The 26,126-nt window shown below is 40.0% G+C and overlaps 2 protein-coding genes and 1 pseudogene across 3 annotated transcripts; 1 reads left to right on the top strand and 2 right to left on the bottom strand.

The window, feature by feature from the left end:
• Positions 1–1,663: 1,663 nt before the first annotated feature.
• On the bottom strand, positions 1,664–6,092 carry LOC146978039 (major histocompatibility complex class I-related protein 1-like; annotated as a pseudogene). Its single transcript, XR_015037011.1, has 4 exons — positions 6,044–6,092; positions 4,632–4,899; positions 2,284–2,562; positions 1,664–1,992 (listed from the first exon to the last, which is right to left on the bottom strand). The product of XR_015037011.1 is annotated as a major histocompatibility complex class I-related protein 1-like (transcript).
• A 6,460-nt stretch (positions 6,093–12,552) lies between these two features.
• On the top strand, positions 12,553–15,259 carry LOC146978038 (major histocompatibility complex class I-related protein 1-like). Its single transcript, XM_085790800.1, has 7 exons — positions 12,553–12,601; positions 12,802–13,071; positions 13,276–13,559; positions 13,647–13,950; positions 14,385–14,486; positions 14,658–14,675; positions 15,200–15,259. Exons 1-7 carry the CDS (start codon positions 12,553–12,555, stop codon positions 15,247–15,249), a joined length of 1,077 nt encoding a protein of 358 aa, XP_085646926.1. The 3' UTR covers positions 15,250–15,259.
• A 3,514-nt stretch (positions 15,260–18,773) lies between these two features.
• LOC146978037 (major histocompatibility complex class I-related protein 1-like) lies at positions 18,774–23,037 on the bottom strand. The gene is made up of 6 exons (XM_085790554.1): positions 23,028–23,037; positions 21,495–21,761; positions 19,672–19,950; positions 19,284–19,586; positions 18,970–19,071; positions 18,774–18,799 (listed from the first exon to the last, which is right to left on the bottom strand). Exons 1-6 carry the CDS (start codon positions 23,035–23,037, stop codon positions 18,774–18,776), a joined length of 987 nt encoding a protein of 328 aa, XP_085646680.1.
• Between the last annotated feature and the right edge of the window lie 3,089 nt (positions 23,038–26,126).

Here is a 26,126-nt window from a genome sequence, read left to right as displayed (position 1 = left end):
CTTGTGCAATACTGTGGTTTGGCCAGGAGGTGTCACTGTTTCATACGTTTTAAAACAGCCATTTCTACCAGACCTGCTCCTGGTCAGGTGAAGTATGAAGCAGATGAGACTGTTTTATTATAATATAGTACATCCATGGGTTTTATACACAGCATTGAATGGACGGGTAATTGCAAGAAAAATATCTGTAACTGGAGGCACAGATTAACAGAGAAGAATAAAGTTTTGAAAAGTGGAGACTTTATTGAAATGTGAAACAACAACAACAAAGACAGAAAACCCCATTTGACATTTTGGCTCCTGTAAATGACCAGTCATTAGACCCTGCAGTGGGAGTAGAGTCTGCCTTGACCTAAACCACATGGGTGATCCATCTGGCTAGTTGAATCTCAAAACCGAGGCCATTAAAGTGATCAGCATGGTGATATTTTATGATAAGCATCAAACAAATTATATTAATTTTTTTAAAATGTGCTTCATGTTCCAGTGTCTGTGCAAATACGTAAAAGACCAAGAAGAAATAAGAAAATAATGTTTTGAATGAATAATGTAATCAAGTGTAGTGATGCACTGCAGCCTAAATAAAGGATACTACAGCCTATACAGTGTTTCCCCTTAACGCCGTGATTCATAGCTGCACACTGCTACTGCTACATTATGTGCCTATATGTTCACACAGTCATTAATATCAAAACTACTACTTCAAATCATTTTGCACAAACACAACATCCAGCATTAATTTAAGTAGTTTAAAGTCATTGAGGAGTGGATGAAGTCACCTAGGACTTTATCATTCATCAGAATCAGAACAGCAACTACATTCAACGTAAACAACACTGCTTTTGCCAATTTTTTATATTTTAAATTAATCCCAAAAATGAATCCATTCATTTTAACTACTTCCATCCCATCTGTGGAACAATGATCCATTTATGTCATTCAGGTTTGGGATTCAAATTCTCAGAGAGTTCAGAGCTGCTGTCAGGAGCTGTAAGATCAGAAACACAGTTTATGTGAAACTTTGTCAACAATACATGTGGAAAAACATCTTTAAAAAGGGATGAGGAAGTGCAAATCATGTACAAGAAATAGAAATATGTTTTACTTACAGAGTGGAGGAGGTTTGGCTGAAATAAGAAGAAAAGACAGAAGATTTCAGTGAAGCACAAAAAGTATTGTAAATAATCAGATAATCTTTCTGTTTTTCTCTCTCACCTTTCTTCTGTTTATAAACCATGAATCCAGTGACAGCGATGAGGACGAGAGCCAGAGGAACCAGTGCAGAGATGATGGTGATGGTCGTGTCACTGGGCTTCTCTGGTGAACATAAACAATAATATATATTACCATGTAGTTGAACGTCTGCACCAATCAGCCAAAGTGAAAAACTGACCATTTTGATATGAAACATGTAAAATTGGTGTTAAGTCACATCATAGTTAGCAAATAAATAAAAAAAAGTTATGGGCAAAAACATGTTCCGTGACATCACAGTGACCTCTACCTTTGAGCACAAAATTTACCATATCCAAAGGAATTCTCTCAATGTTTTTTTAGCTTTCAGCTATGACTGACTGGTAAAGTGTTGTTGTTTTTTCTAATGATGTAACTGGTTTATTATTATGAGTTTTAATGAAGATAAATTTGTTACAGTCTGTGACATTCAGGAGCTGCTGATGTCACTCTTACCCATGTTGGTCCTGATGTGAGCTTTGTCCAGTTTGGTGACGATGTCGTCCTTCACTCCAGAGAGCTGAAACACACAGTCGTACCTCCTCCAGTCTTCAGCTTTGACTGATGAGACGTCCAGGTCAACACTCATCTGGAAGGATCCATCATGGTTGGGGAGGATCTCTCCTTGGTCCACGTCCTCATGAAGCTCCTCTCCATCTTTGGTCCAGAACATCAGGGCTCTGTGAGGGTAGAAACCTGTAGCGTGGCAGCTGACTGGAGAGGAGGGAGTCTTCTGGAGGAGAGACACTGAGGGAAGATCTGGAGAGAGAGAGAGAGGATGAGAATGAAAAGTATAGTGACAGTAGAAGTAGCGATGGACAGTGATGGAGACGAGAAAGTGTTTGTTCATGTCAGGATCAGCTGGAGATAAATGCAGGTGACTAAGCTCAAATAAAGCTCCATCAACAATAGATAGTGAGGCAATAACTTATAACAATAGGAGGAGGGGTCTCTTCAGACACACTCACAGTTCATTCAAGCTGATCTGTGGTTCTGTAATTGTGTCCTATTGTTGTGATCATCAAACTACATCAGGTCATGTGACTCTACCTGTTCTCAGCAGAAAGTTCTTCCCATAGTTTACGTACTTCTTCAGCCACAGAGGACAAACGCTAATTATGAGGTACTGATTGAGTTTTATTCTCCCTTTATCAGCATCCCAACTCAGTTTGGTGACGACAGCCTGTGGTTTTGGAGCGATCCATGTCTGAGTTTTCATGTCCAGTGATATGAAGTCTTCTCCATCATAACCAAAATTTTGAAAGCCAACAACTTCTTCAGTCTCATCGTCCCATTCACATCCACTCATCAACTGTAAGATGTGGACACCTGAGACAGAGACAGAGACAGAGACAGAGACAGAGACAGTTAAAGGACAGATGACGTCACCTCTGGTCAGATGATCAGTCTTAGACCTTTCTCACAGTCCTGAGCTGCTCAGGATTCAAAAATAATGTGGGTGTTGTCTTGGATGATTTAACTCCAGTTCACTTGTGTGGAGAGGTGGAGACTGGGTGAGTGGGTCGCTCTATTTTGTGTTGACTGACACTTTCTTTTCAGTCACTGTGATTATTTCCTTCATCAGTTTTTCATCATAAAATAAGTTGATCTTTTCTTAGTGAAGGTTTTACTATGCATACCTGAACTCATACCTATTGACCCTTCTCCTTCCACTGTAAGGAATTGGCTGAACTGAAGTGTGCTTTGGAACATGTGTATACAGTTGCACACTTCCATGTTCACTTGAGCACGCACACACACACCCACACAGACATTCCCACTTGCACCCTCACTCCTAAGTTTAGTTGTGTTCTATTGTGACTTTTGAATTAGTTTATTTGTTTATTTTGTTTACTGCTGTGGTCCTTTATTTTTTGTTTTAATGTTACTGGTGTTAGATTCTCTTTATAAACCTTTCCGTGTTTTTTAATCTCACATGCACATCCTGCTTAATATATTTTAATTATTTTGCTTGCTTGGTTATAATATTGTGCAAAAAAAATGCATTTTTTAGACTGGCAGCAAATTCTTTTACTAAATTTTCAGATAAAAAGGAGGTCCAACCTCACACTCTCAGTGACTTTGTGTTTATTTCCTTTAGTCTCTACAATATCAGTGATGAAACTTAATTTGTATTTCACTGTTAGTTACAAATATGTGGTAGAATTTACTGGAATACATTTGTAGTTTTACTTTGAAGAGTCACTGACACTGATGCATGCTTTTATCTCTTGTCATTTAGTTTATTGTAATGCCCTGCTCTCTGTTCTTCCCAAAAGTGCATCTCTAATCTCCAACTACTACAGAATACAGCCGCACGCGTGCTGACGAGGACCAGAGGGCGGGAGCACATTGCACCAGTTTTAAAAATCGCTGCATTAGCTCCCCGTGCGCTTCAGGATTGATTTTAAGGTTCTTTTACTAGTTTTTAGATCTCCTAATGGTCTTTGGCCCTTTTATCTATCTGACCTACTTTTACTATATCAACCCTCACGGACGCTGAGGTCCTCCGGTGCCGGCCTTTTAGCCATTCCAACAGTTAGATCCAAAACACACAGGGAGGCGGCATTCAGTTATTATGGCCCCCGATTGTGGAACAGCCTCCCGGAGAACCTCAGGGCGGCAGAGAATGTTGAGGTTTTTAAAAAGAGGCTCAAGACCCATCTTTTTAATCAGGCTTTTAATTAATTAATTTTATTTCTTTATTCCTTTTAATCAGACTTCGTATCATATTTAGTTTTTATTCTATATGATTTCAGCTGATTTTATATATCCATTATATTTTATTTTATTCTATGAATTTTATACCTTTTATTGTATCTTATACTTTCTATCTTATCCTACTGTTTTAGTCATTAGCTTTTACTGTCTTAATAGTCTTAGTCCATTCATTTTTATCTCCAGTGTTTCCTCCTGGGGGCCTGCCACACTGGGAGTTGCTTTGGTCTACCGATGGGGGTGCTGTCCCGTGGACGGCTCTGGCCCAGGACTCCACACATTGGTGTGGGGCCTCCTGTCTGCCTGGGTCGGGGTTGCCCCTGTGGCAGCGCTCCCTAGTCGTGGGCCGGGAGCCTTCTCAGTGTGGTGGGCCCCCAAAGGTGGCTTCTCCTCTCGCCTCAGGTGTTGGTGCCTGGCCATGTCTCTCTAAAGTCTCAGCTAGTGTGTGGGTGTGAAAGCTTGTGAGTGTGTATGTTGGTGTGTGTTGGTGTATGTGAGTTGTTATGTCTCTATGTGTCTGTATGTCTAGATGTCAATGTGTGTATTTGTTGTTTTTAGCCTCTGTGAGGCACTTTGTGTTGCTTTTAGCATGAAAGGTGCCATATAAAAAAAATAAAATGAAATTTCAATTTGAATTTCAATGAGTTGCTTAAGAGGAGTATATTTCAGACTGTACCTACCTTCACTGTGGTTAAAACTCTGCTTGACATGTTCAATCCTGGGTCTTAAAACAGGGAGACTCTGAAAACACCACTTGTTGTACAACTGCAGATGTTCAGGGTTCTCATCCAATGCTCTTTTCCACCAGGTCTGTTTTGTTTCCAGTGTGTTTTGTGTTGCTGTCACAGTAACTCACCTCAATGTCATCAACCAATGCAAAAGCCATAAACTCAGGGAGGTTTGTGGGCCCAGAAGATAAAGTATATACATACTTGACTGTGTGTTTCCCTGTGGGACAGTTGGGGACAGACAAAGTTTGGTAACACTTTATTTTAAGGGGTCCTTGTTCCTGTGTATCTACCTAATTAATTACAGTGTAATTACCTATGTAACCGTATGTAATAACATGTACTTACATTGTAAATACATAGTGTATTTTGGTGTACTTACAGGTCCTTGTTACACTTGTAATAAGAAATGCTTGTGCAAAGAGAGAGGCCACTTTGGCATTTCTTATTACAAGTGTAACAAGGACCTGTAAGTACACCAAAATACACTATGTATTTACAATGTAAGTACATAGCCCCGCCTTTCCGACAATAGACTTCCATTCATCGTAATAGCGGGGTTTTCTATTTTTTCTAAAGACCCCGCTATTCCGAAAAGGTTATTGGGGGAAACCCCCAGTGCGCAGTGCGCATTGATCCTTTTTTCCTTTTTGGGGTCAAATGGATCATGTGCATAATTAACTGCAAAACAAGCAAATACTTCATATTAATGACATAACGTTCATTATGCTTCTAGCCTGTCTAGTCTCTACCTGGTCTTTTTACTAAACTTAACCAACTCCTTTCTTCATTGCCTAAGCCCAACCAAAGCATCTCCCTCAGTCAGCTGTCAGCACGAGCGGCGGCTGCAGCAGCCTCGCGCCCCTGTGAGCTCAAGCCGGGTTCAGCCGCGCTCGAGCGGCGCAGGGGGGGAGAAAAAAAGTGTATTTCTATTACTGTGTGGGAGATCTCCAACAACGAAGTCGGGGAGAAAGCAAGTGGGACAGATCTGCCCAGTCCCTGAGCAGCACGTTTCACAGACAAGCTGCAACACAGAGTGTAAACAACGTCACGCGGTTCAGCACCTTGGACAGCTGTGGGGGGGAGGGTGTCGGAACAGCGGGGTGTCGAAATGGAGGGTTGTCCCCAATTACACTGTAATTAATTAGGTAGATACACAGGAACAAGGACCCCTTAAAATAAAGTGTTACCCAAAGTTTATTTTATAAACACTTCCAATTAATGTGATATCTATATATCAGAGCTGAAAATCCCATTGAGATAAAAGAGAAACCACATCATGCAGCAGTGTGACGCAGGAGCAAAACCCAGAGCAGCAGAAAGTCAAGTGAAGAGTTGAATAAATATTTAAATGTGAATCCTACCTGCTGATGAACTGTGACAGAGGAGAAGAAACAAAAGTAATGTCTCCATTTTGTTTTTTCAGATAAACAACAGACCGATGATACGCTGTAAAGGTGTTCAGAAATGGCCGTTTGTCCTGTTTGTCGCGCCTCCTTCTACGAGTTTACCCGAGGTTAAACTAATTTGATTGGTCGTTATCGAGCGGGCGGGATATTCAATGTTTTGTGGCGAGATGAAGGCTGTAAGTGGGTCTGACGACAACGCCACCTGGGGAGTTTCGCCCCAGGAGATATGTGTTGTAAATAACAGATGTACTACAGGCTACAGGTTCGAACACCACTGGCAGAGACGTTTTTAGAGAAGTATAAAAATAGTTTTCTTTTTATTTCTCACAATTAATAAATGAAATGCATCAATCAATAAGGCTGCATAAACACTCCAGCTGGGGCCGAGAGGAGGGGGTGAACAGGGCTGGGGCTCATCACGGCGGACCTAAATCAAATCAAGGGAGGGATTACTAACCAAAAACACCCGTGGCACTGCACACGCACACACGGGGATTCGTGAAGAAAATACCACCACCAGGGATTGGGTCGCCGCTTGGCCCACAGCACCTGTCCACAAAGAAAAAGAGAAAATAAATAAACAGGCCACACAGCTGAGCGCAGCAATAAAATATCACACACACAAACAATGTATTGCAAATAAACAAACACAATAAATCAAGATTCCAAAGACATTAACAAAATACCAAAATCAAGCAATATGTTTTAAACAAGAAAACAACAAAACAATAATTCGATATTAATTAAACTAAACAAAATTAACAAAATAAGTCCTGTTTTATAATAGTGCGAATTATTAAGAAATTAACTAAAATGCCTGAGACTGGAATGAGACGCTCGGCGCAGAGCCGGCCTTGGTCACTAGGCAGGCTCGGGAGAGCCCCGAAGCCACAGAACAGTCCAATAAGGCAGAGTTAAATACTCATACAAAACAGCAGCGCCGTCCAAGGAGCCGTGGCGATAATTGATTGAAGGGACCTCGCCGGCGCAGCGTCACAGCCGACCAGGAAGGGTAAACGCACGGCTTCTGCCTGATTCAGCTGTGACAAGATATTAACAATTAACCGGGAGGATTAAACAGCGATTAGAGGAAGAGAGGAGGGCGGACAACGCCGACTTACCAAGAGAAGCCACCACCACACACAGACGGCCTCCAGCGGGGCAACTCGGCCCCCCCCCCGGCAACAGCAGCCAGCCACACTACAGTAATTAAACAGAGAACCGTGTCACCAGTGCGCCCTGTGGCACGCTAAGTGGGAGGAAGGACAGCGGTGCGCATACCTGTAGTTATACCAGAGGAGACGTGCGCCACAATGATCCACCACGGCCAACAGAGCTTCCCACACTCAAACACCAAAAGGCTATAATGCCTGCTCCGGCTCTGCCACGCCAGGCCACAGCCACCACGGAGACGAGCAGAGACGAAAAGGAAGAGGGGCTGCAGGTGTGACCAGTATTAGAAAGTTCGCAGCGCCGCCCATCAATCAGCGCGCCCATCAACACCTGCGGTGGATGGAGCAAGGAGGAGGGGGGAAGGGATGGGAAGGGAAAGACCATCCTGCCACAGTTTGTTTTTTGCAGTCTATGGGCGCGACCGAGCTCGGTGTGTGTGTGTGTGTGTGTGTGTGTGTGTGTGTGTGTGTGTGTGTGTGTGTGTGTGTGTGTGTGTCTTGTCTCAGACGTTTGATTGACGGATGATGGATCCAATATCAGTGGCTGATGAATCGTGAGCAACGTGACGCATAATTTGTGTGCGAAAAAAAACTACCCCACTTTCATCCCGGATTTAAAGTTTGGGTAGCCTATTAGTATTATTATATAGTATTTCTGCAGTATTCATTTCTGTGGTCATATGTTAATTAGGTGGGCGGTGCGATCTTAGTCTAAAGCTGGATTGGTTATGGAGATGAGGTTGATTGTAAAGAAATAAATGTATAAATAATTAATGTGAAAATAAAGGAAGAGCATTTTTTAGGATCAAAATATATATTTATGTACAGATCTAAATATACAGATGACACTCTCAGAGCTTCAGAGTAGAAAAGCAGCTGTCACTCAGACTCTGTTACAGAAAATAATCCCAGAGCTTCAGGTTGGATTCAGGTTCTCAGTGAGTTCAGAGTCACCAGGAGCTGTAAAAGTCACAAACATGTTGTTAGTCCACTCATCATCACACACTGAACTTCCTGTCTGGACAGTTTAGTTAAAGCTCTTGTCACTCCTATAAATTCTGTAATATTCGCCTATCCAAGGCGTACCCAAAGTAAATTGAATGCTGTTCTTGAACTGTTTGGAGAATATGGATGGGCTTGGTCTCTTTTGAAAGGTATCACTCTGAAGTTTTTCCCCAAACTGAAATAATCACTATAAGTGCTACTATCATTGAGTAATCTAAGTGGGAGCACACTGAATTAGAATGTTTTTATTCTCGCCTGAATTTTTTTGTTGCAATCAGATGCCTGAAGATGAGTGTAGCTGAGAATTTTAGCTGGAAAACACAATGGGACTACAGCATGAAGCCTTACCTGGCCCCAGTTCAAATTTGATAACAATCCTGCTAAAAATGAGTATTTTACACATGTTTTTCTAAGTGTATATCTAGGCGTTTTCCTAAAGTTGCCATTGACAAACAATACATGCGCCAAAGTGCAGCTTTTGCAAAGTTACGCATGAAAATGGCGGTGCTGCCTTTTCCCAGGGACCGTGAATGCAGCACATCGTTCGTTTCGTAATTTCATTGGCTATTCAATGCTACAGTTGTCATCGGGATCCGTTTCTATTGGCTGAAGCCATTCAGCGCTGTCGGAGGGGATGTTCCTCATGAGACACAGCCACTCATTCGCTATTGCAGGCGGCAGCCGGAGAGAGGGAGGTTGTGATTGGTCGAGTGAGCTGTCAATCGAAAGGTCAGAGGGCAGCGCCATTTTGTAAAGTGAAATAAACATTGTTTTCATGTAAACGCCGGACTTATGAGGAGAAATAAACGGATTTACTGGATATACAATGCGTAATTTCATAAGATGCAGCAGCGGGATGAGGTTATCTACCGGTACAACCGTGTGTTTTGGACTAAATACTTTACTGGATTGGATTTACTGGACTTTTCTGAATGTAACGACACCAAGTTTGTGGGGAAACCCTGTGATCCTGAGCCTGCCCTGACACAAATCGTGAGTTATATCGGCTTTTTACGAACTTTGTTAGCATGTTTATAGTCTGATTCGAGTGTTGCTGTGATGATTATATTTAGGAATGGTCGGCATATCACAATCACAAGAGTTTTAGCTTTCCAACGATATGTGGCATGACTATTTCAAGTGACTGGTGACATCCACTATGACACCTCCCTGATTAAAACCCCCCCGACGGCCCGCCGGCGGGCCGTCGGAATGGCAACAGGTTTGTAACGTTCATGTGTTCAGAGGCAGTAGAGGAAAAACTAGTTGTACTTACGAGGTGCAGGGAGTTCAGCTGAAAATAGAAGAAGATGTTGACTTGTCAAACATTTTCATATTGAAGTGTAGAGTTTCATCAGACTCTGAGTCTTGTCACTTGTTGCTTTATCACATTGTGACTCAGTGTTGCAGCCTGGACACAAACATCCACTCAGCTGCTGGACTCTCTCACCTGTCTTCTTTTTGTAGACCAGAAATCCAACCACAGAACAAATGAGGACGACGACAAGAACAACCACTGCAACAACGACGGTGATGGTCGTGTCACTGGACTTCTCTGTTCAACAAAACACAAAGAAACAAAACCATCATCACACAATGTGCAGGTGAAGCAGGTTAGAGCAGAGACTCATGTACCAGATACCAGAGTGAAGTGATTTCTCTCCTTACTGTTCTCAGAACAGTTCCCAACACATTAAGGAGCTGATGTCTGTTTACATTCATCTGGTAATTTACTGCCCCCTTGTGGAGGCAGCAGGTTATTGTCTCTGGAAACTTGTCGACCATCTCTAGTTTGTGCACAGTGCTGCCCTGCTGCACTTAGTTGATGAGGTTTATTAACCAAGAGATGAGCTGGTCAGCTTTTAAACCACTGTATCTATGTTCACAACTGTTGTTGGAGATGAATTCACAGCTCAACTGTAGAACAAAGACTAAAATACCCAACAAACCACAGACATGACGTCACATTCAGGAGCTGCTGATGTCACTCTTACCCATGTTGGTCCTGATGTGAGCTTTGTCCAGTTTGGTGACGATGTCGTCCTTCACTCCAGAGAGCTGAAACACACAGTCGTACCTCCTCCAGTCTTCAGCTTTGACTGATGAGACGTCCAGGTCAACACTCATCTGGAAGGATCCATCATGGTTGGGGAGGATCTCTCCTTGGTCCACGTCCTCATGAAGCTCCTCTCCATCTTTGGTCCAGAACATCAGGGCTCTGTGAGGGTAGAAACCTGTAGCGTGGCAGCTGACTGGAGAGGAGGGAGTCTTCTGGAGGAGAGACATTGAGGGACGGACTGGAGAGAGGAGACGAAGAGTTATGATACAGTGGTCCATCAACTTCTCCAGTCTCATCGTCCCATTCACATCCACTAAACGACTGTAAGATGTGGACACCTGAGACAGAGACAGTTAAAGGACAGATGATGTCTCCTCTTTTAGACCCTACTACTAATGTTTACTGGTTATTATGTTGATGCTCAGTAGATGGACCGTTGTTTAACAGCCGAGACATTAAATATAATATAAAACAGACCGTACCTACCTTCACTGTGGTTAAATTGCTGGTTGACATGTTGAATGGTGGCTCTGTGGACAGGCAGAAACTCAAGACATTGACCAGCGTACCACTGTAGATGTTCAGGGTGCTCATCCAGTCCTCGTTTCATCCAGGTCTGTTTTATTTCTACTGTGGTTGTGTTGCTGTCACACTGAACAGTCTCAACGTCATCAAGCAGCGCCACGCCCACAAACTCAGGGAGGTTTGTGACTCCAGAAGACAGAGTGGAGAGAAACTTTACAGCGTGTATCACTGAGGGACAGACAGGATTTTTATTATAAATATAAACCTTCATAATTGTGATATATTCAATCATCAGAGTCAGTTGAAACTCTAGTTGAGGTGAAAGTGAAACCAGGTCATGCAGCAGTGTGACGCAGTAAGAGTAAAACCCAGAGCTGAGCAGAAAAAAGTAAGAAAAAAGAAAGTGAAGAGTTGAATAAATATTTAAATGTGATCCTACCTGCTGATGAACTGTGACAGAGAAGAAGAAACAAAATCCACGTTTTCACTTTGTTTTCCCACAGACGGTCGACGGATCGATGATACAGACACTTTAACATCCTGTCCATGAATAACAAAAAAGGAGAAGTGACAAAATCCCAATATTTGTCACTATGGGCCTGAAAATAAAAAATTGAAACTGGACAAACAGGAAGTTTTTGAAGCAGACAGTATTAGAAGAATAAAACGGTATTAAAAATAAGAACACAATCAAATAAAATCTTCAGGGAAAATAGATAGGCTATTGAAGAAAGAACACAGAATATATATAGTATATATGATATACACAACAAAAAATGAAAATGACATAAAACAATATAGTGACAGCTGGTTTTCTACTCTGAAGCTTTGAGAGTGTCATCTGTATATTTAGATGACAAACATGTCAACATGTCAAATAAATATATTGAAAAATATTGTCTCTGATTTTTTTCACATTGATTATTTATACGTTAATTTCTTTACAATCAACCTCATCTCCTTAACCAATCCCGCTTTAGACTGAAATAGGACAGCCCACCTAATTAACACAGAAATGAACACTGCAGAAATAAAGAAAAGCAGAATAACATAAACAAAGCTCATGTGTTTAAATGAATGAATGAATGAATGGGTGTAAATGATCAGGTAGTGACACCACAAACTTTTGCATGGAGACATTATTCAAAAAGTGAATCTTTGCTCAGTGTTCTTGATTTGTTATTGTTGTGAATGTGAGTTAAAAATAGAAACATGTTAAACAGGATTCACAACAAAGTAAGTTGTGTGGTTGAGATGAGCAACGGCAATGTGAACAATTATGTCAGGTAAAATACCACAGCTGCTGCACTTCAGTCGTTATTGTCTGACCACAATGTGTCATTCTCTGATTTTAAAGTACTTTATCATTAGAATCATTATATGTCAGAAAGTGATTTGAGTTGAACTCAGACAAGCTGAGACAGAAACAGAGGATCACAGGTGTTGAGGGTTAATGTTCTTGTTACTACTGTTAGTTGTGTGAAACCTGATAATCTTTGCAACGAGTCACAGATCGAGGAGACTCAGTTCATCTTCACGGAAGCAGTATCATGTCACAGAACATTTCATGCCCATGTGCACTGATGATGACATAATGTGCCAAAACTCCACTGAACGTCAACGTCTCAACCTTCCTCCTCGAGGAAACAGAGAGAAGTTAAAGCGTCTGTATCATCGGTCCTTTGTTGGTCTGGAAAAACAAAATGAAGACTTCACTGTTGTTTCTTCTTCTCTGTCACAGTTCATCAGCAGGTAGGATCACATCTAAATGTTTATCTCTTCTCTTCACTTTACTTTCTGCTCAACTCTGGATTTTACTCCTGCATCACACTGCTGCATGGTTTGTTTTCACTTTTATCTCAACTGGATTTTCAACTGAATCTGACTGAATATATCACATTTATGATGAGTTTATTTTAATATTTTTAATAAAAACCTCGTCTGTCCCACAGGGAAACACACCATAAAGTTTTTCTCCGCTGTATCATCTGGAGTTACAAACCTCCCTGAGTTTATCCGTGTTGCACTGCTTGATGACACTGAGGTGGGTCAGTGCAACAGCAACAGCAACACAGTCAAACTTAAACAGACCTGGATGAAACGAGCACTAGAGGAGCACCCTGAGCACCTGCAGCAGTTTTACACTGGACGGTGTTATGAAGAGCTGCCGCTCTCTAGAGCCAGGATTCACCAGGTCAAACAGCGTTTTAACCACAGTGGAGGTAGGTACAGTCTGTTATGTGACATTTATGTGTGTGTGTGTGTGTGTGTGTGTAACATCAGGGAGCACTGGGCCCAGATGCTTCCAACTAAATGGATACCCGAACCCTAACACAAAGACAAAACATGACAGAATGTCATTCAAATATTTAATAGCAAACTGATCATCTGACCATAGGATAAATCATCTGTCCTTTAACTGTCAGGTGTCCACATCTTACAGTGGTTGAGTGGATGTGAATGGGACGATGAGACTGGAGAAGTTAATGGCTTTGTTCAGTATGGTTATGATGGAGAAGACTTCATATCACTGGACCTCAAAACAGAGACATGGACAGCTCCAAAACCACAGGCTGTCGTCACCAAACTGAGTTGGGATGCTGAGAAAGGAAGAATAAAATTCAATAAGAACTTCTTCACTCAGATGTGTCCTGAGTGGCTGAAGATGTACTTGAGATATGGGAAGAACTTTCTCCTGAGAACAGGTAGAGTCACATGACCTGATGTAGTTTGATGATCACAACAATATTGATATCGACCAATCAGACTAAATCACCACTGTATCATCACTCTCCAGCCCCCCCCCTCAGTGTCTCTCCTCCAGAAGACTCCCTCCTCTCCAGTCAGCTGCCACGCTACAGGTTTCTACCCTCACAGAGCCCTGATGTTCTGGACCAAAGATGGAGAGGAGCTTCATGAGGACGTGGACCAAGGAGAGATCCTCCCCAACCATGATGGATCCTTCCAGATGAGTGTTGACCTGGACGTCTCATCAGTCAAAGCTGAAGACTGGAGGAGGTACGACTGTGTGTTTCATCTCTCTGGAGTGAAGGACGACATCGTCACCAAACTGGACAAAGCTCACATCAGGACCAACATGGGTAAGAGATTCTGTTTTATCTACTTTGCTGACAACAAGGATTAACCATAGGTGCTATTTTTGTTGTCGATTTCTGTTTTATTTTGAAAGTATAGTGAGTATACTACAGTGAAAAAAACATCATGATAGGAGGAATAATACTGGTCATTCCTCACCTGCAATCTGTACAGGTCTTCATTCTTTCACCTTGTAGATGCAACATCTCCAAATTCCTTTGAATTTGGTTAAACATGTGCTCAAACATGTATTGATTCATTTGTGGTGGTCAGAGTTCACCGTGTGAAATGCGACACCTCCACTTTTTCTGCAGATTTACATAAATTGATTACTCAGTGCTGTAACTCAGGGACAGACAGACAGATTGTGACCATATTTTCACCTTAGCTGGTTGATGCAGATGTCCAACTACAATGTCTTATTGTTTATATTCACCAGAGAAGCCCGGTGACATGTCCGTCACCGTCGTCTCTGCTCTGGTTCCTCTGGCTCTCGTCCTCATTGCTGTTACTGGATTCCTGGTTTATAAGAAGAAGAAAGGTGAGAGAGAAAAACAGAAAGATTATCTGATGTAATGCCTTTTACAATACTTAAAGATCATGTTCACAGATTTACAAAAAAAAGAATAAATGAAGGGAAACAGATGAGTCCTGTTCTATCCTGACAATAACAACTGTATCTGAAATGTTTTGTCTTTTCTTCTCATTTTAGCCAAACAGCCTCCACCCTGTAAGTGGAACTTATCTTACTCTAGTTTCCTTTTTTCTTTTCCAAGACAAGACATTTCTCATACCTTTTTGTTGACAGTTTCCACATGTTCTTCCGCCTTCCTCAGAACTGTCACCATGATGTCAGATGGTGACGTGCCTTAAGGCATTTATGAAAACATTCTCAGATGTTTTCCTAGGTATAAATCAAAACAATCACTTTCAGATGATTTGCTAAGGAGGAATGATTTACACCGTGAAGTCAGACGGTGACGTGCCTTCGTCTGAACAGTCTTGTGACAGTTCTGAGGAAGGCGGAAGGACACGTGGAAACTGTCAACAAAAAGGTATGAGAAATGTCTTGTCTTGGAAAAGAAAAAAGGAAATTAATTATTTCATACGGACATAATGAACTTTCATGTTATTATCTTACTCTATTCATAATGACCTTGGACATTATGCACTTTATTATGCAACCTTTTCAGATTGTTTTCTACATGTACAGCTGAAAAAAGTTTCACATAAACTGTGTTTCTGATCTTACAGCTCCTGACAGCAGCTCTGAACTCTCTGAGAGTTTGAATCCAAAAACCTGAGAGACGAACAATCGATCAGCGGCCTCAGATTGGATGAATGCATTAGTTTTTGTGATCAATTTGAAACATTTAACATCATGTCATGTGCTAGAGCTGATTTAACGAGTGAGCTATGCTGTTTTGATTCTGATCACTGAGAAGTAGCAGTTATGATATTAATGAAATGTTAGGCTATAATGTAGCAGTAGTGTTTCAGCTATTTAATGAATGAAGGGGAGACACTGTATAGGCACATTCATTCAAAAATTCTTCTCATCTTCCTTTGTTCTTTTTCATATTTGCACCGACACTTGAACATGGAGTGCATTTTTTGTTAATACACTTAATGTTGGTATAAAAAAATATCACCATCTAAACTGATCACTTTAATGGCCTTGGTGGTTTTGAGATAGGCATAGTGGATATGAGAAATAAGGCCTTGGCAGTGACAGTGAGTTTTGATGGTTTCAGTGAATTTCACAGGAGAGAATTCACAGTTTGAAAAACTTGAACAATATGAAATCATAGTATTTGAATATAGAGGTAGGCTACTGTACTTGCTTTGTGTTGATTCAATATGAATCATGGTGAAAATTAGCAAAAAACGATTAACAGCAAAAGAAAAGTGTGTGATCAAATGTGTGGTAAAAAGAGTGTCTGATATTTTATGGTAGTTGAAGTATGGCAATAACATTCATCTGTTTATTTATTTTCTTTGGTATGAAAGGCAGTATTTAAGTGTATGATGAGAGGTTTTGGTAACAGGTGGAACCAGATAAACAGTGATGGCACTTTGTGAGTGTGCTGTGTGTTTATATGAAGAAATTAAACCGTAAACCAGACGGACCACCCATGTGGTTTAGGCCAAGGCAGAAGCTAGTATCTGACTGACACCTACAGTACAGCCGGGTCTAATGACTGGTCATCTACAGCAGCCACCAAACTGCCCTGTCTTTGTTGTTGGCGTTTAACATTTTCACTTTTCTAAACGTTCATGTTTATCTGTGACTCTATTTACAGTGATATTTTACTGAGATATTTTACTTGATCATTCAATGTTCTCACTTGAATTTGATAAATTATCAAATACCTGGGAGTTTATGTGGGCAGTGCTCTCTCCTGGTCAGATCATGTCAACTACATCTGTAATAATGTACTACAAAGTTCTTTTAGCCAGTCTGCATTTTCTATTAGGGCTGTTCGTGAATGGAACTCTATTCCAACTCACATTAGAAACATTTCAAATTATGCCTCCTTTAAACACTTTTTTAAAAAGTGGCTAATTAGTGGTCAAGACTGTGAACATTAAATTTCCCGTCATGTTGTCTGTCAGTGTATTAATTGTCTAGTATTGTTGCTTTTTGTGCATGGCCTCTAATGTGTTTAATGTTATTGTGTCTTGTGTACATTTTTTTTCCTGTTGATGTTTGTGTTGCTGCTTAATGTTGCTTCTGTTTGAGTTGAGTTTATGTTAGTTTGTGTGTGTATGCATGGACTTTCGCTGAGCTCTCTGTCTTTTGTCCACTATTCAGATTTAGCTTTTTAATCATTGAATGTATTATTTGTATGTTGACAATCAAATCATTTTATTTTCTTTTAGGGTGACTTTTAACATCAGTCCAGGGACAACAGATGTAAAATAGCCTTTTGGCTAATTCCGGCACGTTTACATTTGTTTAAATGTTTTTATTAATGTGCATTGTCCCTGATCTTTAAACCTTTAAATAAAATAAAATAAAGTATCCACTTCCTGAGGAGACTCAGACCATTTGGAGTTAGTAGGGACATCTTACATCTGTTCTTCTGTTCCACAATTCAATCTGTCCTGCTGTACATCTGCCCAGTCTGGTCCCGTGGTCTTACTGTCCAGCGAAAGGGCAGCAGGATACAGAGACTTTGAGAATCTGCTCTAAGATGGTGGGTGACCCTGTTGAGAGTGGCTTCCTTTGACTGAGCACTCCCTGAGGCTGGCCAGGAAATTCACACTGAACCCTTCACATGTGCTACACAACGAGTACCAGCTCCTGCCCTCTGGGAGACACTTTACGGTTGCACGTTGTAGAAAAAACAAATATGTTTTCCTTTGTTCCTCATTCCTATTAAACAACCAGCGCTAGTAGCAGCCTACAATTTTAATCCTGACAAACCTACATCTTAATAAAAGACTCAAAGGTAAGATTATTTCATGCTTCTGGGTCTTCTTTCTTTAACAAAGTTAGTTACAAAAAAACAACTTCAACATTTCATGTTCTGTTATTGAACTGCTAACAGCTATATTAGATAGAAGTAAGGCAGCGTTTGAATAGCATAGTTGGCTACATTTATTGTTGTGACCCTGGCTTCACATGTATTATCAACTCTCAGCAATCAACCAACACACATTTTAAAATGTTCTTGCACCAGAGCTGAATGACAAACTTAAACCTTTAACACGTTTTATTATTTGTGTCATTGATTTATTTTTCAATAAAATCGTCTTTCTGTGTTTTGCAGTTTTGATAATGTGATGCATTCTCCTACTTACACATACAGTACATACTCCTGCAATACCGTGGTTTGGCCAGGAGGTGTCACTGTTTCCAACGTTAACAGCATAGAGCCATTTCTAACAGAGCTGCTCCTGGTCAGGTGAAGCAACAGAAGCAGTGAGAAAACTTAATTACACCTCAGCATTTATTTTTATCACACACAAGATGGTAACCAACCGATCATCCAGAGGAACCAGAGGGAGGAAGTCTTCAGTCACCATGGCAACACATTTACTGAAGCTAAATAAGGATGTTATACACAGCATTGCCGCCATACGTTTGGCTGAATGGACGGGTAATTGCAAGAAAAATGTCACTGTAACTGGAGTCATAGATGAACAGGGTGGAATGAAGTTTTGAAAAGTGGGAACTTTATTTAAATGTGACAGAACAACAACAAAGGCAGAAAACCCCATCAGACATTTGATGGCTCCTGTAGATGACCAGTCATTAGACCCTGCGGTAGGGGTCAGTCTGTTGTCAAAGATAGTATGAAGCTTCTGCTTAAATCACGTGGGTGATCCGTCTGGTTTATGGCTTAATATCTTCATATAAACACATGGCACACTCACAAAGTGCCATCACTGTTTATCTGTTGCCACCAGTCATCAACAGCTCTGTTATCATAAACTTAAATACTACCACATGACCTGTCTCACCAAAGAAAACATTTTAACAGAATTTTATTATTTAAACTAAAATAATAAAATATTTAGTTTAATAAATAATTTAATAAAATAAAATATCAGACACTCATTTACCACACATTATAATACACTTTTCTTTTACTTTTTCTTTTGTCTTCTTGTTTTGTTTTTTTTCTTAAACCAACACTAAGTAACTTTTCAACCTTCATATAATATTTTCAGAACGAGTTCAGAGCTGCTGTCAGGAGCTGTAGGATCACAAACACAGTTTAAGTGAAACATTTCTCAGCATTAGATGTAGAAAACAATCTAAAAAGGTAGAAAAGTGCAAATTATGACCAAGATCATTTTAAGTAGAGTAAGATAAGTTTCACTTACAGGGTGGAGGCTGTTTGTCTAAAATGAGAAAAAAAAACACAAATGTTTTAGTCACAGTTGTAAATGTCAGGATGCAACAGGACTCATCTGCTTCCTTCATTTGTTCCTTTTTTGTAAATCTTCGAACATGATTGTCAAGTATTGCAAAAGTCATTAAATCAGATAATTTTTCAGTTTTTCTCTCTCACCTTTCTTCTGTTTATAAACCATGAATCCAGTGACAGCGATGAGGACGAGAGCGAGAGGAACCAGTGCAGAGATGATGGGGACGGTGGTGTTACTGGGCTTTTCTGGTGAATATAAACAATGATTTATATTTTTCAGCTCTGACTATCTGGTGAAGCGAGGAGCAAGTGACATCAGTTAGTTTATTCTAATGATGTAAGTGGTTTATTATTATGAGTTTTAAGTGAAGATTACTTACTAAATGGAAAAAAAATCTAAATACCCAACAAACCACAGACATGACGTCACATTCAGGAGCTGCTGATGTCTCTCTTACCCATGTTGGTCCTGATGTGAGCTTTGTCCAGTTTGGTGACGATGTCGTCCTTCACTCCAGAGAGCTGAAACACACAGTCGTACCTCCTCCAGTCTTCAGCTTTGACTGATGAGACGTCCAGGTCAACACTCATCTGGAAGGATCCATCATGGTTGGGGAGGATCTCTCCTTGGTCCACGTCCTCATGAAGCTCCTCTCCATCTTTGGTCCAGAACATCAGGGCTCTGTGAGGGTAGAAACCTGTAGCGTGGCAGCTGACTGGAGAGGAGGGAGTCTTCTGGAGGAGAGACACTGAGGGGGGGGCTGGAGAGAGAGACATTATTCAGTCTGATTGGTCGATATCAATATTGTTGTGATCATCAAACTACATCAGGTCATGTGACTCTACCTGTTCTCAGCAGAAAGTTCTTCCCATAGTTCACGTACAGCTTCAGCCACAAAGGACAAATCTGAGTGAAGAAGTTCTCATAGTATATTGCTTCCGCTTTCCTAGACTCCCATCTTAGTTTGGTGATGACAGCCTGTGGTTTTGCAGCGATCCATGTCTGTGTCTTCAGGTCCAGTGATATGTAGTCTTCTCCATCATAACCAAGCTGAAGAAAACCATTAACTTCTCCAGTCTCATCGTCCCATTCACATCCACTTAACCTCTGTAAGATTTGGACACCTGAGCCAGAGACAGAGACAGTTAAAGGACAGATGATGTCTCCTTAGACCTTTCTCTCAGTCCTCTGCTGCAGGATCCAAAAGCCACGAATGATTGGTGGACTGGATTTTGCGATTTATGTTTTGGTTGGTTATGGTTTATATATTTTTTTATATGATATATGATTGTCATTTTTTTAAACAGTCACAGTGATAGAGTGAGAGAGTTGTGTATCATAAAATAATGAAGGTTTTATTTTTTTTATTTTTTACATAATTTGAACCTGCATCAAATTACTTTCAGTAAAATATCAAATAAAAATGAGGCCGAACCTCAGACTCTCAGTGACTTTTAGCTCATTTCCTGAAGTCTCTATGATATCAGGGATGGAACTTTATTTATATTTCTCAGTTGGTAACAAACAAATGCGGAGGAATTTACTGGAATACATCTGTAGTTTGATGAATTAGTGTTTTAAACTTTGACTTTTGTAATGACTGGAAACCTTTGACATCAGACTGTCCAGTCATGAAGACTCCCTCAGTATCAGAGACTCATAAGTGATAGTTACAGGAGAGCAGTGGCCTCGTCTACAGAGACCTCAACAGAGTCTATTAAGTTCCTCATGTGTAGAGTCTGTTTCCAGAGTGTGAAGATGCAGAACTTCAAGACTCTGATGTGTTTAGTTTGTAACATGCATCGACAAAGCTGAACACAAAGTGACACAGGAAACAAACAACACAAAACTAACTAATTTGAAGAGTCTGACACTGATTCAGTCAGTTATGAGAAGCTTCAGCTGAACATCACCTTCCTTCATGTTCATTGATGATTATGTTGAGGCTCAATAGATGGACCATTGTTTAAAGGTACATTGTGTAAGAATTCCTCCCATCTAGCGTTGTGGTTGTAGATCGCAAGCAACTCAGTCGTATTTTTCATGCTGCATTCACGTGAAATCAGGCTTAAGGCAGACGGACAACTGCTGCTGCAGGTAACGGCATAAACAAGCGTCTATTTAAACAAGTGGCCCGTCAGGACGAAGCAAAACAATACACGTGACAATATGTTGTCATGGCGATGTGGTATTGTTTACCTGACCCACGTTTTACCGGCTTTCTCTGGACTTCTGTGACTAAAATGACATCTGGTTTGTTAGTGACGGCCGTTTTTCCGACATGTGCAGTCCTCACAGTCCTCACTGCGTTACCACGGTGACTTTTCACAGACGCCACCTCGACCTGAGCCGACAGCTCCGGTGTCTCCGCTGAGTTTCCGTGGTTTCCTACCGTCATGCTGCCACTGAACGTAAAAACATGGCAACACCACATGGCAGCAGCACCGAGCTTACCCGCTCCATGTAGATATGAATGATATGAACGGCTAATTCAGAGCTGAAAGGAACACTTCACTTTGTTGATGGGGGGAGGGGGGATTACTGGTTAATGAAAAACTTACTTTTGAACGAAATAATTGATTTTCTTGAATAGATAACAGAAGAAGTTACACAATGTCCCTTTAACAGCAAAACATTGAATAACATACATAATACAGACTGTACCTACCTCCACTGTGGTTAAAACGTTGCTTGACCTGGTCCAACCTGGCTCTTGATTCAGGCAGAGCTTCAAAACACTCTTTATAGTACCACAGCATGTGTTCAGGGTTCTCATCCAGCGCTCGTTTCATCCAGGTTTGTTTTATTTCGACTGTGTTTATGTTGCTGTTGCATTGACCAGTTTCAGTCTCATCAACCAGTCCAACACTAACAAACTCAGGGAGGTTTGTGACTCCAGAAGATACAGTGGAGAAAAACTTAGTGGAGTGTTTAACTGTGGGACAGACATGGTTTTTATTATAAATATAAACCTTCACTCATCATAAATGTGATAAATTCAGTCAGATTCAGTTGAAAATCCAGTTGAGATAAAAGAGAAACCAAACCATGCAGCAGTGTGACGCAGGAGTAAAATCCAGAGCTGAGCAGAAAGTAAAGTGAAGAGTTTAATAAATATTTAAATGTGATCCTACCTGCTGATGAACTGAGACAGAGAAGAAGAAGCAAAAGAAATGTCTTCATTTTGTTTTGCCACAGACGGACAAAGGACTGATGATACAGACACTTTAATGTCCCCTCTGTGAGTAACAAACAAGAGAAGTGACAAAACTTGACATTTGTTACTTTACTTCTGTGAATTAAAAATAGAAACTGGTCAAACAGGAAGTTTTTCTTGGAAACCAGAGACGATGAAACAAAGAGCGGTACAACTGACTGAAACTTCTCTGATATGTGTAGAAAACTACTGAGGTACAAATGAACCAGACTTTTATGATCCACTGTTATAAAGAGAAAATTACAAAGTCATCACTGTCAGGAAAAACTAATGCTGCTCATTTTATAAAGCACCGTGTGTTCACTGATGCTAATGAGAGCTTTCTAAATAAAGTTTTTTATTATCATGTTTATTATCAGCTCTGCAGGTGAGGAACTGCATCATGTCCAACCAGTCAGTGTATGTATGTCTATGCCCATATGTCTGTCACTGTACTTATTGTATTATTGCTATACGGCTCTATGCGCACTTTTGCCCAAGACAAATTTCCTCTTTTTGGGGACAATACAGTTTATCTAATCTAATCTAAGTGTCTGTGGTTCATGTGTTTTGGACTTGAGCAGCAGACAAGTTCAGACTGAGGATCACTCTGAACTTTACACAGAAACATGAATCAAGACCCCGATGAACTCAGTGGACACTGATCTGTGAGGAGACTGACTGCTCAGCTAATATCCATCATCCCTACACTCTAAAAAGTGATTCATCGGGTTAGTTTGTATAGCTCAAAATCAAGAGCTTTTTCTGCTTAAAAAATTAAGTTTGTTATGCATATACATTATAATGAGTTGATAACTTAATTTGATAAGTTGGTCTAAATGAAAATAAATAAAATTGTCGTAACTCAATAATACATGAATTTTGAACAGATATTTCTGCCTTAACTTAACATAGAGGTGTATTCAGTTAGCACAACTTAAAAATCTGTGTCTGTATTTTGTTAGAAGTTGAGTACAGGCTAACTGCTACATGTTTAGTGCGAACCATGCGGCATGCCTGTTGGAAGCACAGGATTGGAAAGACACCAGTGACCAGAGCACAGAGTTGGAGACACCCATTTGCAAACTTTACAGCTTGGTGAGTACAATCTTGACTCGTTTTATTCACAACAGCTATCAGTACAGTTAGTAGGCTACAATAAATCGTTTTTCACCACTAGATGCTGTTTCTCTGTCAGCAGTTGTCAACTGCATTGACAAACAAATATTGTTGAGATGCCACAGGACTAGTTACAGTATAAGCTAGTTGTTAGAATAGCATGAGTGTGCACTGCCATTTCTTTGCAGTAGTTTGTGTGCAAATTGTATAAATTAGCATGTTGTACTTATTTGTGCCTTTTCTTTTTATTTAGATAAACCAAGAATTAAGACAGATCACCACTGTCAGCCTGCCCTGGAGTCAACATTCATGGGAAAATCAGACTCAAGAGTATGACTGTCAAAATGTGTTCAAAAGACTGTTTTAAAAGGCTATTTTATATTGTAAGTTTCCTAATTTATTGTATGCTGTGTTCAAAAGACTGTTTTAAAGGGATATTTTATATTGTAAGTTTCTTAATTTATTTTATGAATGCTACTTTTTTTTTAATATCATATACACTCAGTCTTGTTGCTGTAGAGTGAGATGCTGACTTGTCTTTGAATAAACAGTTAGATCAAACTGAAAGTTCAATGTGTGATATATTCTGACTTAGATAAATACGTTCTTACTACTAAAAGAAATTGAGGTAACAATTTCCATGGACATTTCTGAGTAGAATGAAATGAAAATAAATAAGTTAGAATAACTAAAAGGGGTAATTTTAACACAATTAAAATTAAGTTGGTTTGACTTAAATAAGCTTGTAGAGGACAAGGGAAATCATGTTGCTTGTACTTAAGTAATTAAGTTGGCCTAACTAGAGAAGTCTTGTGACATGTACTTAATACTAGTTAAGTTGAAATAACTTAAAAATATCCATGGAAATTGTTACCTCAATTTTTTTACGTTGAGCCAGCACATCATTTGTTAGAGTGTATGTTCCCCGGGTCCTATGTTCCCCACTTTGTATGGGACCGGGGAACTACCGTTAGCAGCACTTAACAAACACTGAAATTGATTCTAATGAATTTGATCGATGATCTACTTTAATACAGTTTTCCTCATTTACTGTTTCTAAAAGATTCAGTGCTGGTTAAATGTACTTTCTACAGTTTGACACAAACAGTGTGTTTCTGATCTTACAGCTCCTGAAAACAGCTCTGAACTCTCTGAGCATCTGAATCCAGAAACCTGACTGAAAAACACTCGATCAGTGACCTCACATGGGATGGAAGAAGTCAATACTTTGACATGCGTCACGTTATCCAGCTAAAAGAGTGTTGTTTTGATGTCACATTAAGTAAAGTGGGATGTATTTTGTTGTTTTTTACCTCCATAATTCCTTATTTTGTCATTCATCTTGTGCTATTTATGGTTACAAGTTACTTTATGATTTTTTACAATAAATCAATAAGTTACATTTTCACATAGGCTACATACTATCAATATTTAGAATAATAACTAAGCCTGTTTATTAAGAAACACAAAGATAAATATTTCAGGAAAGCAAATCTCCCTGCACAGCCACAGTTCCTCAGGTGCAGGTGGGTAGCAGGAGTGCGTAAAATCAATAGAAAAAGACAACCACCGCACACTGATAAGACTCTGCTGATATACTTTTATTATGAACAACACCTGACGCTGACCTGTTCAATCATACCTTACATCCTACATATAAGTATGACAAATTGGTTGTATTGTTGTCTTATTATTAAATATAATGTACCTCACTCACTTTTTTGAAGTGGATTAACATTGATGACTGATGTCCAGTATCACAAGCAGCAGCCACCAATTTCCCTCCTGACAAATCTGCATTTAGTATTATAAAGATTCAGAACATATTGGGAAGGATAATGTCCTGCGTCTGTGTTTTAGTACTTTAATAATCCACTGTAAACAGAAAAAGTACGACATTGTCTCTCTTGATATTTTCTGTTTTATCTAAACGTGAGGACTTTCAGTTTAGAAGCTAACAGCTATATTAGCAATAATTTAGACAGTGTTTGACTAGCATTGGCTTCCATTTATTGTTGTGACCCTGGCCTCACATTTATTATCAACCAACTCTCTGCAATGAACCAACCAACACATATTCTAAACATTTCTTGCACCAGAGCTGAATGACAAACCTTTAACTTTTACACTTAGCAAAAACAAGCTATAAACACATAAGCAACATGACCAGACATGCTTCATTGTTTGTGCTGTTGTTGTTTTTTCCAATAAAATCTTCTTTCTGCATTTTGTAGTTTTAATAATGTGATACATTCTGGGGTTAAATAGTCTCAAGATCATTTTAGAGCAGGTGATCAGGACCAATCAGCACAGACCGTTTAACAGGGAAACATAAGGCAACGCGGTTAAGTGTTAAACTTGTGCAATACCGTGGTTTGGCCAGAAGGTGTCACTGTTTCGCACGTTTTAAAACTGCGATTTAACAGACCTGCTTCTGGTCAGGTGAAGTATGACGACCTGTACGAAGCATGAGACTGATTCGGGTAACAGAAGTACACGAACAACTTACAGTAATTACACCTCAACATTTATTTTATCACACACAAGATGTAACAATCCAGAGGGACCAGAGGGAGGAAGTCATCTTCACCATGGCAGCAAGATGAAGACTGATTTAAAACACAGCACTGCCGCCATACATTTGGCTGAATGGACGGGTAATTGCAAGAAAAATATCGGAGTCACATATGAACAGAGAAGAACAAAGTTTTAAAAAAAGTGGAGACTTTATTGAAAAGTGAAACAACAACAACAAAGACAGAAAACCCCATTTCATTTGACACTTGATGGCTCCTAAAGGTGACAAGTCATTAGACCCTGCAGGTGTCAGTCTGTTGTCACAGATAGGCCTACTATTTATGAATGAATGAATTTATATTTATTTACATGTCGTGCACCAATTAAGGCGCCCAGCCTATAAGGGCTTATACAAGACACATTATCATCATATTTAGACACCAAACAAAATCATCAGAGCACAGCCAA

This window comes from Trachurus japonicus, chromosome 11 (assembly GCF_045865225.1).
Source record: "Trachurus japonicus isolate A0001 chromosome 11, Traja_1.0".
Lineage (NCBI taxonomy): Eukaryota > Metazoa > Chordata > Actinopteri > Carangiformes > Carangidae > Trachurus > Trachurus japonicus.
The sequence above is the reverse complement of the archived record's forward strand: the minus strand, read 5'-3'. Positions and strand labels throughout refer to the sequence as shown.